General features: G+C 46.4%; 1 protein-coding gene across 1 annotated transcript; it reads right to left on the reverse strand.

The window, feature by feature from the left end:
* Positions 1-1,960: 1,960 nt before the first annotated feature.
* PLET1 (placenta expressed transcript 1) lies at positions 1,961-13,627 on the reverse strand. The gene is made up of 4 exons (XM_019811289.3): positions 13,333-13,627; positions 7,902-8,103; positions 4,972-5,033; positions 1,961-3,032 (listed from the first exon to the last, which is right to left on the reverse strand). Exons 1-4 carry the CDS (start codon positions 13,610-13,612, stop codon positions 2,740-2,742), a joined length of 837 nt encoding a protein of 278 aa, XP_019666848.2. The 5' UTR covers positions 13,613-13,627; the 3' UTR covers positions 1,961-2,739.
* Between the last annotated feature and the right edge of the window lie 658 nt (positions 13,628-14,285).

Below are 14,285 nucleotides of genomic sequence, written 5' to 3' on the forward strand. Positions count from 1 at the left end.
CCACTTACCTAAGGTCACTTTTTTACTTAGCAGCCGGACTAGAATTTAACAGGCTTCCTGCCTCCGAACCCAGTGCTCTCGCACAGCTACCTCTGTGTTGCGTGTCTGAGTTCAGCTCTTCCCAGACTTCTTCGAGTCTAAAAGTTTTCCAACTCAAGAGAATATTTTTGCTGAGCCTCCAGTTGTTGTCACACCTTCCACACCGAACCTGAGATGAGGCCAGGCTGGCCCACGACAGGTATATATGAAACTTGTTGGGTCTTGGGTCATCGCAGTTTATCTTACAGGTGGCAGCAGAGAGTGGGGCGTGGAGGACTGTGGGAACACGCGGCCTGCTTGTGTCCCTGAGAGACACACATACCTTCCATACCCTCTTCTTGTCATATGACCCTAGGGAACTAGGTGCCCTGGAGGATGCCAGGGCATGTAGAAGCCGCACAGGGGGCCCTTTGAGTGTCCTTGTTTACGGTGCAGGTTCCAAAATGGTAGAAACCCAGCTTCATTACTTATTCAGTGAGTGACTTTGGGCAAATTATTTCTCTCTCTCCGCCCGAGTGTCCTTATCTGTGAAACAGCTCTGTCTCATAGGGTTCTTGTGACGATTATCTGCGATGATGCTTTTAAGGTGCTTTAGCACAGCGCCTGGCATATACTAATGGTGGCTGCCCAGTGATGTCATAGAAAGTGGCAGAATGGGGAGCTCCAGGAATTGGTCCATCCACTGCAGAAACCATTCTGCTGGCAAAAACTGTCAGTGAACTTTCTCTACAAACTCTAGGATCTAATATAAAAAAAACTTCCAGCTATTAGAGGAATGCTTAATGAAGAAAGAGGCTGCTAAAATTTGACATGTAAGAAAATCTATGAGGTTACTAGTTGACTGCTGAGATAATATAGCAGAGATGTCAGTGACCACACTCAACAAAGAGCACAGTCTGCGGGGCGCCTGTGGCTCAGTCAGTTAGCATCTGACTCTTGACTTTGGCTCAGGTCATGATCTCATAGTTCGTGGGTTCAAGCCCCATGTCGGGCTCTGCACTAATAGCACAGACAGCCTAATAGCCTGCTTGGGATTTCTTTCTCTCCCTCTCTCTCCCTGCCCCTTCCTGGCTTTCTCCCCCTCCCCCCTCTGACTCTCAATAAAGAAAGAAAGAAAGAAAGAAAGAAAGAAAGAAAGAAAGAAAGAAAGAAAGAAAGAAAGAAAGAAAGAAAGAAACATTAAAAAAAAATTAAACAAGTAATAGAGTGGAGTCTGCCCAGAGGAGTTGAGAGATCCCTCAACAGATGGACGGAGGCTCTCAACAAGCAGCAGCATGCCCTGGGAGGGGCAGGGGAGTCTGATTTCCAGAGGCCCTGTGTTATAACCTTCACCACGTCCAGATCTCAACAAAAGTTAAAAACCTACAAGTAGGAAAGTATGGCCTATTCTCAGGGAAGAGGAAGAAATTGACAGACGCTGTCCCCAAGGAAGGCTAGGTGCTGGATGTTGGCATCCTGGAATTTAGGATAATTATTTTTTTTTTAATTTTTTTTTCAACGTTTATTTATTTTGGGGACAGAGAGAGACAGAGCATGAACAGGGAGGGGCAGAGAGAGAGGGAGACACAGAATCGGAAACAGGCTCCGGGCTCTGAGCCATCAGCCCAGAGCCTGATGCGGGGCTCGAACTCACGGACCGTGACATCGTGACCTGGCTGAAGTCGGACGCTCAACCGACTGCGCCACCCAGGCGCCCCAGGATAATTATTAAAAGAAAACTTTGTTGCTTATCATCAGGGTACTATGGGAAACCCTAGGCTTTCTTTTGGTTTTACATTGTGTTATGAATACTGTAAATATTTTGCCCTTTTCTTAGTGGAAATTACCATTAGGGGAAAAATGACCAGTTTGTAACTTGAGGAAAATAACCTTGGGAAACATTTACCCTTGGATCTGTCTTTGAAAACATAGACACTCCTACTGTTCTGTTAATTTTTTTTTTTTAATGTTCACATACATGAGTAAAATCAGATAGTATTTTGTACTTTTAGAGTAACCACTCACTAAAGACTTGTATTTGGATTTAACACATTCATTATTCTTATTTGAAATATAGCTTATTTGGTATGACAAAAAGATAATGTATTTTATACCATAGTAATTCCCCATTCTAGGTTGCTCAGACTTGGTACATTCCTTTTTCTAGCCCTTCACATGCTACTGGTGTGGCCAATAGCATCAGGGCTATTCCTTTCTCCTTTCCTTGTTGAGTGACGTGAGACATAGAACCTCAGTGTAACCTGAGTGGGTTTGGTCAGAAATCTGAGATCATCTTGAAAGTGAGGAAAGGTTTTTTCCCACAGAGACTGGGGCGTGGAGAAATCATTTGGCAGTGAACAAAAGTTTACATTGGTCATGGAATTGGCTGTCAGCATGTGAAATCGAAAGCCAGAATTCCAGGTTACACCCAGACCAGGTCTAAGTAGTTAACAACAACAACAACCAAAAACCACAAAAAACCCTAATTTGTGTCCTGAGAGATCCAGTTGAACATCTGTGTGCTACACGTCCACCAGTGAGTGAACTAGCTACCCTCCACCAAGTGATCCCAAGTTTCTGTTTTTTTGTCCAAAGCAGTGGCAGTAGAGTTGTACATTTGAGAATGTAAAGTCTTCATTCGCACACCTGTCAGAGCCCTGGCTTGGAACTCAATGTAGGAGATGCAGAGGAGGCAGGAATAGTTATTTTCCTAGCTTCCTTCTAGGAGAGGAGTTTGCTGGTGAGAAAGACTATCAGGATCTGAATGGCACTTGTGATGGGGCAGAGGAAGGTTTTGTTGGCCAAGCTGGTTGTCCTTGGAGTCAGGCGTGGGGTTGTCCTGGTTGTGGAGATATGTCTTGTCATTGGGCTTGGCCTTGGGGTTGTCCTGGTTGTGGAGATGTGTCCTGTCATTGGGTTTGGGCTTGGGGTTGTCCTGTTTGTAGAGATGTGTCCTGTCATTGGGTTTGGGCTTGGGGTTGTCCTGGTTGTGGATATCTGGGAGCTGGTCGTCTCTGGAAACAAACAAGCAATAGCATCACAATCTCTTTGTTGGGGGAGGTGGTGGTGGGCAGTAGAGAAAGGAGGCTAATCTGATGGAACGCTGGAGCAAATTTCAGTAGACCCTTCTCAGTTACCAAGTATTTGTAGAGGATGAGGAAAAAACTAGGGGTACAGAATGTCAAGGAACAAAATGCAAGTAAGAAAGATTCTCTACCCTTAAGGTCTACACAATCCTAAATGGGAAGGAATTTATACAACTACTGAATTTGTTGTTGGGTGGGTAGTCTGTCCTCCTATGTCTTTATGTCCTTAATGTTATATTAGATCAACCAGTGCAAATATCATCCAGAATGGCATGATTTTCTTTTTTTCCTACTAATTTCAAAGGTTGCCTGTAAAGCTTGTAAGAATAGATAATCATTCAGACCTGAGGATGGCTACCCCTGCCCTAAAGCAAGTGCAAAGAGGCCCTGTACAAACCCCTGAATCTCTTTCTGTGGTTTCAGAGGCACTGGTCATTCTCAGATGTGGGGGTCTGACCATCCATGGGTTTTCTGAGGTTGCCTTGCAGAGAAGCAGAGAACCAGGCCCTGGGGGTAGTCTGATCCTGGAAAACCTGGAATATTATAATGATGCCTCCAGGGGTCTATGGATCAAAGAGGACTATATAGAAGAATAAGAAGGGAGAAATCCTGTGATTTGCTCGGGCCCAAGCACTGTCCCCAGCGGGAGGGTGTCTTCCAGTTAGGAGGCCTTGTCTTATCTCATTTAGTGTTTCTCCAGGGCAAATGTTTCTCTAGTATCCCACTGAGCCACAAAGTCTGAACACAACTACTTGAAGGAATCCTGATTAGAAACACACATTTTTTCTTTCTTTCTTAGCATTTACATGAGTGTTCATCTTGAAAATACCCTTCAGGAAGAAAATAATACCCTGGTCTTTCCACAGAGGGGAAGCACCAAAGGAAGCCATGAAGGCATTCATGTAATAGCTTCCTTAGGCAGAATCACTTTAAAATCTATTGCTGAAAACAGATATCCCTTGTGACCACATTTGCAATGTACAGTCAGCAGGAAAATGAGCATCATACTGCATGTTGGGGGGCTCCCAAGGAAGACTTGTTATCTGGACATTGAGAAAGACTAATGTTTATTGTTCTTGGTTGAGCTTTGCATTTTAAAACTTCATTCGTAGTAAAATGTTGTCTTTCTAGTTTTGATGTAAGTCTAAGAAAAGTGGAAAAAAGTGTAAGATGTGGACTATGAGTCCTAGTTTTGCCATTTGCTTTCTGTGTGGCTTTGGGCAAGTTACCTATCTTTCTTGGACCTCAGTGTCTCGAATTTGGTTTAGCTCCATAGAAGGAGGTAGGAGAGAAGGAAGAGGACAGAGAAGGGAGGAGAAGGACCAGGAGCTCCAGGATGGTTTGAAGTTGGAGACGACAGCCTGTGAAAGGTCAGTGTAAATCTCTGGTGGTAGTGGTGGTGGCCAGAGGCCACTCTGAGAATGAAGGAAAGTATGAGTATTTCTACACTATCAACCCTTCTTTATGCGAATCTCCCCCTCTTCCCTTCAGCCCCTTGGTTAGAGTCTGCTATACATATGAAGACTTTGTGTGAGTGGGAATTCTTTGTGGAGATTAAAGAAAGAGCTAACTTTCATATCCATCTATGTAGTATTAGACATAATGGCTCCTGAGGAAGCAGTAGTCTGGAGCCACAGGTGACTGAGAGTTAGCCCCTGGGAGTTGGCAGAAATGTTGGGAATGGCTTTTGTTTCCCAGAGGGCATCTGATAAGGGGTTGAGCCGTCTTCTGTAGGTCTCAGGTGTTGGGGGACTCAACTGACATCTGGACAATCATGACCAGAAGACTTTCTAGAACATCCACAAAGTAATTTTCCAGGCTGACTGAATCACTGCCAGATGTGTAAATAGGCCACAGAGGAACTTACCTTTTCTTCTTAGTTGCAGAGAAGAAAATGTAGCCATGTTGTAGAAATTGATAGCAAAGGCTCTGTGGAGGGCAAATCAATAAGAGATCGTGGTGAGGACCTCAGCTCTGGAATTCACGAGTCCTGCTCCCATTTCTTCCTTCCCAGAGGATCCCGACCTTAGTGTTCTCTACAGCATAATCAGCAGATCGTTAAATACTGATCTGGTCTATATTGTCTTGACTAAGATCCTCTGTGGTCTTGCTCCAGCCAAGTTCTTGTCCATCCCCCACCCCACCAGTTACAGCACCCTGAACTCCTCACCGGCTGGTATGTACCTCTGCTCTTTGTTTGAACCACTCTGAACCTCTACTCTTTGTCCAAGCCAGCCCTGCCTGTGATCTCCGTCCTGGTCCCATCTGCCCATATACTCAATAGTAACCTCTGTGAAGTCATTTCTCCCTGTTGTCATTAACCCACACAGAGCTCCATTAAAGAGACATGCTCCTCGACTGCATTGCCTTGCTGTGAGCCTCTTCTGCCACAGGAGGGCCAGCTCCATGGGGACAGGTTTTGTTGTCAGCAATGCCTGACACATAGTGGGTGCTCAATGTTCATTAAATGATCTGTACAGCTTGGTATGTTGTTCTTTTTTTTTTTAAACTTATTTATTTTGAGAGAGAGGGAGAGGGGGAGGGAGAGGGAGAATGCAAGCAGGGGAGGGGCAGAGAGAGAGAGAGAGGGACAGAGAGAATCCCAAGCAGGCTCCATGCTGACAGTGTGCAGCCCCACACAGGTCTCAAACCCACAAACTGTGAGATCATGACCTGAGCCGAAACCAAGAGTTGGATGCTTAACTGACTGAGCCTCCCAGGTGCCCCCTTGGTATGCTATTCTTATTATAGTGATTTCACTATCAACCCATTCTCTCGTTCATACATTCAACAGTTAATGAGTGTGCACCACATGCCGATCACTGTGCTTGGTGCTGAGGGGACAGTGGTGGATGCGACAGACGTGGTTCTAATCCTTGTAGCACTTACAGTCTCTTCAGGGAGGCAGACTTTAAACAAAACAATCAGGGGCTCCTGGGTGGCTCAGTCGGTTTAGTATCTGACTTTGGCTCAGGTCATGATCTCACAGTCCACGGGTTTGAGCCTCCCATCAGGCTCTTTGCTGACAACTCAGAATCAGGAGCTGCTTCGGATTCTGTGTCTCCCTCTCCCTGCTCCTCCCCAGCTCGCACTCTCTTTCTCTCAAAAATAAACATTTAAAAATTTTTTTAAAAAGTAAAACAATCAGTGGACGAGTTAAGTAATGGATCCCAGGTGTGCTATGTGTTGTGAAGAAGCAGTGAAAGTTCTGAGGGTGAAAAGCAGGAAGCTGGAACTTGATCTGGGGGTTTAGGGAATGCTTTCTGGAGGAAGTGATGTTCACCCTCTGCAGTGATTTCTACAGAGGCCTTGCCTCCCCGGAACTCATTGTGGAGCCCCAGAGGCAGGGGCCTCTTCACATCTCCTTGTGCCCCACCCAGCACGGTGGAGCTCCCTGCTGTCTGTACCCCCATTATATGTGCCGGTCCCTCCCCTTGTCAGCCGCGTGGGCCAAGGAGGGGTCTGGAGACCGTACTGTCTGTGGGGATGTGCTATTTCTGTGGCAGGTGGTCACCGTTGGGTCTTTCATCTGTTGTTGCATGGAGTGTAGAGGCTTTAATGATGTGACGTGTAAGCAGAGTCATTGCCCTGATTAGCTTTGGTTGGCATCTAGGAGACTGCTGTCATCAGGAGGCTGGGATGTAGCAGCTCCCTTGCATTTCCACTCTCAGAAGTCACCGTGGGCAAAATGACTTCTCCAGAGCCAGCCATGTCCCGTCAGGCCCCAGGCATGGCAGGAGAAGGCAGGATGGCTCAACAGCATCATCACCGTCAGTGTCTGTAGAGACTTGGTGGCTATTGACCGGGGACATGGCTTCATGGTGAGACCTGCCCTTTTGGTACAGAGTGGCAGTCTGAAAGTGTGAGGGCCTCTCAACGTGGGCTCCTAAAGTAACCTGGGTAACATCTCTAGCTGAGAGGAAGGTCGTTTTGTTAAAGTGGAATGTGAGCGCCGGCTGGCCTCGCCTTGGAATCTGAGTGTGTCCATTCGGTGTGACACTAGGAAGCCAGGGTTATTACGTGATCATCACACTTGCCATTTTCAAAACGAATCTGTTTTAAAAAATGATCCTCTGGTATTTGATGCAAACATGTGCCCAGTGGCAAAGATTCTTTGCTTGACCAAACTTTAGTCAGGCTCCAGAACCTTCTCCCAGGCCTATCTGTGCACTTCCTTGTAAAATCTGGTTTCAGCAAGAACACTTCTAAGTCAGTTGAGCAATTACCTCTCACCCTTCACCCCTAACACCTGGTTCTTCCTCCTCTACCACCCCAGATAATATCTGCTCACCTTGGCCTGCCTTCTGCAAGAATCCTGTTAGGTCAGTTTAGCCAGAATCCCCCTTACAGGCCTTGTTGTTTCTTCTTAGTGACCCCCCCAACCCCCCCACCATGCTTCTTGCCTGTAAATTCCCACTTGCCCACATGGTATTCAGAATTGAGCCTTATTCTATTTTAGGTTCTTCTGTTGCAACAGTCCTGAATAAATTCGGTTTTCATTTGTTTGTTAGCTTGGTTTGCTTTAACCACTGTCTAGCTCTGGATTTCTTCAAAACCAGATCTTTCTGTCTATGTGGAGCCTACCCTGGGGGGAGGGGGGTGCGTGTGTGTGCGCATGAACTGTAGGTAAAATGTTGGACAGAATGGTGAAGCAGAAAAAGAGCACAGCTACTAAATTCTCCACTTCGTGTCTGGGATGCATTTTGAGCCATCTCAGGTCAGTGTAAAACTGCATAAACCCCATCTGCAAAAAGCCCATAAAAGCCCAAAGCAAATCACATGGTGACAGGTTCTTACTGTAGCTCGATTGTGGTTATGTTTTCGGAGTTGGGAGATACCCAGTTTGCTGTGAAGAGCTTGTCATTCAAGTTCTCCAGGTGATACAGGGCGCTGCTGTTGCAAAGCTCGTCTGCTTTTTCCCAGAGGCCTAGTGAGGTGTTGTTCTCATCCACTGCTCGCAGGACCACGGAGCTGATATTGGCATTTACAGGAACCCATACTACGAGGGAATGACAAGGAAACAATCAGCTGCCATCTGTGGCATGTGACAGGGGGATGAAGGTCATGAAATCAAAATTTAGTGTGCAAAAAGAAAGTTACAAATAGGATGTGCATATAATACAATCCCATTTTAAAGGAAGTTGATGAAAAAAGTCTGGAAGGAAATATGAGATATTAACTATGGTGTGGGAGTGCAAGCTGGTGCAGCCACTCTGGACAACAGTATGGAGGTTCCTCAAAAAACTAAAAATAGAACTACCCTACGAGCCAGCAATTGCACTACTAGGCATTTATCCAAGGGATACAAGTGTGCTGTTTTGAAAGGACACATGCACCCCCATGTTTATAGCAGCAGTATCGACAATAGCCAAAGTATGGTAAGAGCCCAAATGTCCATCGATGGATGAATGGATAAAGAAGATGTGGTATATATATATATATATATACAGTGGAGTATTACTCAGCAATCAAAAAGAATGAAATCTTGCCATTTGCAACTACGTGGATGGAACTGGAGGGTATTATGCTAAGTGAAAGTATCAGTCAGAGAAAGACAAAAATCATATGACTTCATTTATATGAGGACTTTAAGACACAGAACAGATGAACACAAGGGAAGGGAAAAAATAATATAAAAACAGGGAGGGGGACAAAACATAAGAGACTCATAAATATGGAGAACAAACTGAGGGTTACTGGAGGGGTTGTGGGTGGGGGGATGGGCTAAATGGGTAAGGGGCATTAAGAAATCTACTCCTGAAATCATTGTTGCACTACATGCTAACTAATTTGGATGTAAATTAAAAAAATAAAATAAAGTAAAAGATATTAAGTATGATTTCTTGGTAGTGGGATTATAGATTATTTTTATTTTCTTCCTAGTGCATTTTTGTGTTTTCCAAATTTTTTATAGTAAAAGGTAAAAGAAGACCAGTACTCTGGCCCTGGTTTTGCTATATAATAGGGGTGAGCTCGTGGATGGCTCTTTATCTGTGGAGCCAGGTTCCTATCAGCCAGTTGAAGGGGATATCCTCTTCTCCCCTTCTGTCAGGGTGAGTGGAGAGTGGGGAGAGATGTGGTTGATGCATGTGGTCAAGTGGGCCCCTTGGGAAGTCGGTCATGAAATAAGGGCCTGTTAGTGACAAGTCAAAGCAGCGCCCATTTCCTGGTCCTCTTGGTCTCTATTGTCAAGTGTGAGGGAAGGGATGGGGTCTCTGAGCCCCAGTACCTATCACATAACCCTAGGGTTTCTTGACCTTCCCCAATCAGGTGAGTCTTCCGTGTTGATCTAGCCTGGGGTGCACTCACAGGCTAGATTCCAGCATCCTGATGGGTAGTGGAGAGGGAATTTCAAGAGAATGTTTCAGTCTGTCCATTTTCTCCGTCAGAAGATCCCTTCTGAGGGGTGCCTGGGTGGCTCAGTTGGTTAAGTGCCCGACTCTTGATTTTAGCTCACGTCATGATCTTGCGGTTTGTGAGATCGAGCCCCGAGTCAGGCTCTGTGCTGCAGCAGATTCTCTCTCTCCCTCTCTCTGCCCCTCCCCAGCTAGCTCTCTCTCTCAAAATAAATATATTAACATTAAAAAAATAATAATAAGATCCCTTCTGAAAGAATTTCTCAGTGCCAAAGGGCTGTTCTCCGGGTCCCTGTCAGCCACTCACATTCATTCAAAGACTTCTCCTTACAAAGCATAGAATATCAAGCCTGTAGCCCAATAGGGTCAGACAATCCTAGATGAGAACTGTAGCTCTTACATTTAGGAGCAAGCCATTTCGTCTCTCAGCCTCGGTTTCCTTGTTCATCACTCACTCCACAAATATTTCTTGAATGCCCACTTTGCCCCAGGGCTGGTCCTAGGTCTGGGGATAATGATATTAACCCTTGTTACATGGAGGTCATGATACCTTATCTTACAAGGTTCCTGGGAGTAGCACAGAGAATAGTGTTAAGACTTTAACACGTGATGGGTGTTGGATGAATGGCCATTGTTATTTATTTATTTATTTAAGCACAAAACATTTCTCTTTGTTTTTGCCAGTCACGGGGGCGGGGGGGGGGGGGGGGGGGTGGTGGTGGTGTGGTGGTGCGCTGAGCCAAACCCCACAGGCCCCGACTTGCCCGGCAAGAACCTTTCTGCTGTTGTAGACATACGCAGGGTGGAGGGCTCTGCGATGCTGTCCGGCAGATTTCACCAAGTCTGTCAGTTCTCCTGGGGGCATGCTCTTGCCTGTGCTCTTGCTTCTGCTTGCTCTCTCTCTCTCCCTCTGGCTTCCTGCCTCCTTTCTTCCCTCCCAGGCATCTGTCGTCTGGGTTTCTGGCCTCCACCTTCTCTCTTTAGACCGTAGCCAGATCAGATTCCACACACACTTCCTTCTGGATACAGTACTCTCCAAAACCGTCCAAGTGCCCTTCTTTCTAGAGGATCTAAACATTTCTGCTTTTATATATATTTTCACTTCTCTTGATTATAGGACCCGGCACATGGCTTTCATGGTCCTCCTAGCCTGGCTCACTGTGTTTTCTGCCCTCCTGCCCTCAGGGCAGCCGGCCTTCTTCTGGCTCTGCAGATGCACCCGGCCATCACCTGCCCTGGCCTTTGTTCGTGTCTGACCACCTATCTGGGATTCTGCCTTCTCATCACATATTCCATCCCCGCTTACCCTCCAGGACCCTGCCTATGTCCCACCTCCTGGCCAGTTCAGCCCTCTTTCCCTCTCTCTCCTGAAACATTTATGTTTATATTTATGGAATTGAGTCCTTAACTACATCCTGGCTTGTACTACATACTGTGGTTTCATCCATGTCAGTATCTGGCCCATCCAGTGCTGGGCATCTGGAGGGTACCAGATAACTACTCACTGATTGATTTAAAAAGTTGTGCACCCAAGGTGGTACAGTGCCCTTAAAGATGAAGGGTCAGGAAAAAGGCAAGCAAGTTACATCCCTGTTGCCCACTAAAGGGAAAAATGGGGGCCGATGCTTACACAGCAAAATCTTAATATTGTCACTGCATCACAGGTTTCTTTCCCTGATACCAAGACAGACCTAGGAAACCTCTCCTAAGATAACACCTAGGCTGCCATTGTGCCATGGGACATGCCATGTGGTCTATATATGACCTGCCAATGTTGACACAAACCCTGAAATTAAAAAAATGTTCAAAATGAAAATAAGGAGAAGCTGTTGCCCTTTGTGGGTATGTACCCAGTCTCCCCAAAGGTCCCGCATCCCAGAGGAGTCCTGCAATGACACCCTTACAAGGAGATCACAGAGCTTGTTGTGTAATCCTAGGTGTGGAGTCTGACACTTCACGTCTCCGTGAGCATAGGATTTTGACTCCCAACTTAAATCATTCACATAGTGATTCAGTTTATCATAGAACTTTTAGCACATTTCTGTTCTGAGCCGAAGTCAGACGAAACTTGGAGAAGTGCCCGGCACATAGTAGGTGTTCGGTGAACCGGAGCTCCTTTCCTCCTTCCTCACCCCCCTGCTCTACCCAGCACCTATGTAAATGCCTGATTTCCCTCTCACACAGTGTATTCCCCTGCGAGGGGTCTCATGGATCCTCTCCTGACTGTTCTTTCTCGTACTTCCCTACTTTCAGAAGGCCCCCATGCTACATGTCTCTCCCCCGACATCTTCACAAGATAGATTTCTTTTTCTTTGATTTCAGCAGCAGAATCCCTCACCTTGTGATATGTTATCTTAAGTCCGCGGTCTGTGATCTCTTTTGTAGCTGTTTCTCTGACCTGCCCCAGGTCCTTGTCTGTAGATAAGGTCATACATATGCCTTCCTGTCCTCATCTTGAATTATAAGATTATCTGCCCTGGCTTAGTAGGATAGGACCCACTGTCTGAAGGAGTGGGATACAGTGACCTGAGTCACAACGGAGGCCCTTAGTGACAATCCCGATGGAAAAAAAAAAAAAAAAGGAAAAAGGACAAGACAGGATGAGCATGGGAAGGCAGACCATGGTCGTTCTCCTGCCGAAGTCTGGACTCTGTAGTTTATGGGTGTAATATCCACCCTGGTGCTCCCTGAAAAATTGGGGTCGAGTTCTAGGATAGTAGGATGACACAGTAATGAGACAGCAGTCCCCGAAGCTGGACAGCCTGGCTGAATGGAGCTGGACAGATCTCAGCTGTTAACTTGGGTTCAGATATTAACAGTGCTCCTTCCTGTGACCTTGGGTAAAAACTTTAACTCTCCTGTGCCACAGTTCTCATCTGGGAAGACAATAGCATTTACCCTTGGAACAGCACCCAGCACATAATGAGTGGTCTCAGTGCTCAGTACCGTAAGTGAGAGGCGTATGGTGCAGTGGTTAGGGGCCGGGTGTCTCAAGCTAGGCTGCTCGGGTTTCTATCCCAGTGCCACCATCTAAGTAGCTCTGTGACCTGAGCAAGTGACTATCACCTCTGCCTCTGTTTTCTCATCTGTGAAATGGGAATGACTGTGGTATGTATCTGCCTCACAGGTTATTGTGAGGAATAAATGCATGAATACCTGTAAACCACCATATTAAATGTTGTTATTATGAACGTAATTAGAAAGCACCTGCCTTGACTTAAAAGGTTTGGCTGATCCAAAATGGGATATTTGGAGAATGTTCCTCGGCACCTCGAAGAGAAGCATCAGATTGGGAAGGAAAGACCAAGATTCAGGAGCCAGACAGTTCTGCCACTTACTTGCTGCAGTGGAACCCTGAGCCATCACCTCACTTCTCTCGGCTTCAGGCTGCTTGTGAACCAGGTGGGAGAGTAACACTTCCCCTGCCTAGCTCGCTCGAGTTTCCTCCCACAGACTGAAGGTGAACAGCGCCTCCCGGCATGCAACATGCCATCATCCACAGGGGCATTGTTCTCTCAAATGGATGTGAACAGACTACAGACTGTGATGCAGATACTACCCCTGAAAATAATAAAAATGCCCATTTTCTTTAAGTCAGAGAATTTGCCTCAGGTGAGCTCTTGCTGGGGCTCAGTTAATCTGGGTGTCGGGACGTCATGGCCCCCTGGCTCAGGTTTGCGCAGAGAACAGGCAGAAACAGCCCCACCCAGCTAACTCTATCACATGTTCTCTTTCTGTTTCTGCCCCCACTTCCCATTTGGGTCAAAGACACATGTTTTCTGTGATTGAGCGCAGGAATGGAGGGGTGTGCTCTGAGGTTCTGATGAACTCCCTATAGAAGGCAAAGGACGACAGAGAGAACGGCTTCTCACCTGTGTAGTTTCTGTTGCTGTCATAGACATCTGAATTGACCATGATGCCTGGGCCAGTGGTGGTGACCTCACTGAAGAACATGCATTTGTCAATTTCACCTGCAGAGCTGGCAGAAGAACACAGCAGTCCGAAGCATAGAAACAGCCCGAGTGGCAGCAGTGTGGAGCCAAGGACTGCCATGGTCTTGACTGGTTTGGAGACGGCTGGGCCAGGTACTAGGAAATACCTGCGACTCACTTCTTTATATGCTCCGGGGTTGGAGCTTCTGCGTGAGGTCATAAATGCAAATCTCCTTCCCACTCCTCCCTAAAATGAACTGGTGTCTGGAATTCGGCCCAGAATCTCACCACGAATGAATCTCCTGCTATTCGTCAGCATGACCCTTTACCAATTCCAGTTTTGCTCAAGAAGGGGAAGGTACTGATCATGGTTCTGTTCTGCACCTCATTCATCTCGGCGTCTGCTATTTGATGCAAGCTGTGGAGAATAGGCTGAGTGCTGGCAAAGTGAAATCCAGAGTGGAGTGATCATCACATACCTGGCCCATTTAGAAGCTCCACTCTTCAGGCTCCTGGGTGGCTCAGTCGGGGAAGTGTCTGACTTTGGCTCAGGTCATGATCCCCCAGTTCGTGGGTTCAAGCCCAGCGTCGGGCTCTCTGCTGACAGCTCAGAGCCTGGAGCCTGCTTTGGACTCTGTGTCTCCTTCTCTCTCTGCTCCTCCCCCACTCACGCTCTGTCTCTCTCTCTCTCAAAAATAAATAAACATTTAAAAAAATTAAATAGAAGCTCCACTCTTTTCCCTATAGGGAATCCAGGTGTAAAAGCTCTCTTTTCTTGGAATATTACATATCCTTTTCTAGCTTTCCTTTATCGAACATGTCTCCAATCCCCATCCATTTTGTGACTAGCATAGAATTAGGAAGACCATGCTTTTGGATTTATATTTATTTTC

The sequence above is a fragment of the Felis catus genome, chromosome D1 (assembly GCF_018350175.1).
Source record: "Felis catus isolate Fca126 chromosome D1, F.catus_Fca126_mat1.0, whole genome shotgun sequence".
In the NCBI taxonomy this organism is placed as follows: Eukaryota; Metazoa; Chordata; class Mammalia; order Carnivora; family Felidae; genus Felis; species Felis catus.

What these genes read in the sequence shown, in the direction of transcription:
- PLET1 (XM_019811289.3), bottom strand. Translation starts at nt 13,612, where the DNA reads ATGACCTCACGCAGAAGCTCCAACCCCGGAGCATATAAAGAAGTGAGT. An exon ending in CAGCAACAGAAACTACACAG is followed by an intron (nt 8,104 to 13,332) that starts GTGAGAAGCCGT and finishes ATTCCCTCGTAG; the next exon opens with TATGGGTTCCTGTAAATGCC. An exon ending in TCTGCAACTAAGAAGAAAAG is followed by an intron (nt 3,033 to 4,971) that starts GTAAGTTCCTCT and finishes GTTTGTTTCCAG; the next exon opens with AGACGACCAGCTCCCAGATA.